Genomic DNA, 1,462 nt, shown 5'->3' on the forward strand with positions numbered 1-1,462 from the left:
TCCGCCTCCCCCCCCCAGTCGGGGCAGTCCGATCGCACTCGCTGCATATCAGAGTCTCCGCGCGGCGCGCTCCTCCTCGCTCCCGCTCCCCACTCCCGGGATGTGTCTCCGCCGAACGAAGGGCTATGGCCACCACGACTTCCGGGTTCCGTCATTTCGTTCTCCCGCCGCCGACCCGCGCCGCCAAACTGAGGCTCTTCTATAAGCCAGGCAGCAGCCAACCTGCCAACACCTACTGACACTCACTCATCTCCCAGAGAGAAAGAGAGCGAGAGAGAGCGAGCGCGAGAGAGCGAGCGCGAGTGAGAACGAGCGAGAGAGGGAGGGAGAGACAAAATACCTACCAGGAAAGAGGGGGAGGAAGTCCAATTTTTGCAAACTATTCTTTTTTTTTTCTTGATTCCCCCCCACCCCCCGCTTTCTTTGACCGATACTTTACAGAGAGAGGATCATATAATAGATACCACGGGGGCAAAGCTAAAGGAGGGGGGGAGGGGGGAGGAAAAATTCAAGAAGCAGAAACCCCTCGCGGAGTTTTACTGGAAGAAAAAAAAAACGGGTCTGAAAGATTCCTCCTCTTCATCATCATCAACCATCATTCATTCACTACCTTGACATTCCGGGCTTTGATTGACAGCTGGAGTGGCAAAAAGCCATGAAACACGACAGTTCGGTTACATGTGGGTTGCTGACGGGCCGCTCGTAGCCTTCAGTTCGGGGGCTTGACAATTTTTTTTCTTCTTTTTCTTTTCTTTTCTTTCTTTTTTTTTTTCCAACTGAGGGGCAGAGAAGAGAAAGAGGGGGAAAGGAGGACTGAAGAGGAGGAGGAGGGGAGGGGGGAGGAGGAGGAGGAGGTGGAGGAGGAAGATCAGGAGGAGGAGAAAGAAGAGGAAAAAAGAGAAAAAGAAGAAATATCACAGGAAAAAAAAACTTCGTTGTCTTGCCTGGGCTTTTTTTTTTCTTCCCTAAAAAAAAATAACATATTGGAGAATTGGGAGAAGTCTCCTTGGTTTGGACAAAAAAAAAAGGAATCTTCAGCCTAGATCACTTTCTTATCCGGACTGGGATATTAAATATACGACACATCCAGGAGTTTATTGGAGCGCAGACTGATGGCGCAAAGGGTAGGTTTAAATCTCCAACACTTACCTAGATATAAATCCTCTCCTAAGAGGGGCCTGTCCCGATGCTTCTCTCCCTTCAACGCTGCTGCTGCTGCTGCTGCTCGCTGCTTGATGATGGCGGCCAGGATTTTAGAAAATAGCAGCAAAATTATTCCTCGGCTTCTTTCCTCCCCGTGCCTTTGCGTGTGTGCGAGTGTGTGTGCGTGCGTGTGTGCGTGTCTGGGCGCGCGAGTTCTAGCGCCGTGCGAGCGGGCGGGCGGCGAGTGCGTGTGAGTGGTGTGTGTGTGCGCGTGCAATTGTTACACGCTTCGCCTCGCTCCAGCTTTCCCCCGAGCAGC

The 1,462-nt window shown here is 51.8% G+C and overlaps 1 protein-coding gene and 1 long non-coding RNA gene across 6 annotated transcripts in view; one reads left to right on the forward strand and one right to left on the reverse strand.

Annotated features, from left to right (window-relative positions):
* LOC106728344 overlaps positions 1 to 685 on the reverse strand; it is a 14,553-nt gene extending 13,868 nt beyond the window's left edge. The window contains exon 1 of the long non-coding RNA XR_001364641.1: positions 611 to 685. This is a non-coding gene — a long non-coding RNA (uncharacterized LOC106728344). The remainder of the gene's footprint in view (positions 1 to 610) is intronic.
* The window catches only part of MEIS2 (Meis homeobox 2), a 205,229-nt gene that overhangs the window by 761 nt on the left and 203,006 nt on the right, over positions 1 to 1,462 (forward strand). For 2 of the 5 annotated variants that reach the window (XM_005879355.2, XM_005879357.2), the window contains exon 1: positions 12 to 1,124. The exons of 1 other annotated variant lie outside the window; for it this stretch is intronic. In XM_005879355.2, the coding sequence (XP_005879417.1) occupies positions 1,113 to 1,124 (12 nt within the window). In that variant the 5' untranslated portion in view covers positions 12 to 1,112. Of the gene's footprint in view, positions 1 to 11; positions 1,125 to 1,462 lie in introns of those variants that run through there. 2 more of the 5 variants (XM_005879351.2, XM_005879353.2) reach the window with 1 other exon arrangement.

The sequence above is a fragment of the Myotis brandtii genome, unplaced genomic scaffold (assembly GCF_000412655.1).
Source record: "Myotis brandtii unplaced genomic scaffold, ASM41265v1 scaffold596, whole genome shotgun sequence".
In the NCBI taxonomy this organism is placed as follows: Eukaryota; Metazoa; Chordata; class Mammalia; order Chiroptera; family Vespertilionidae; genus Myotis; species Myotis brandtii.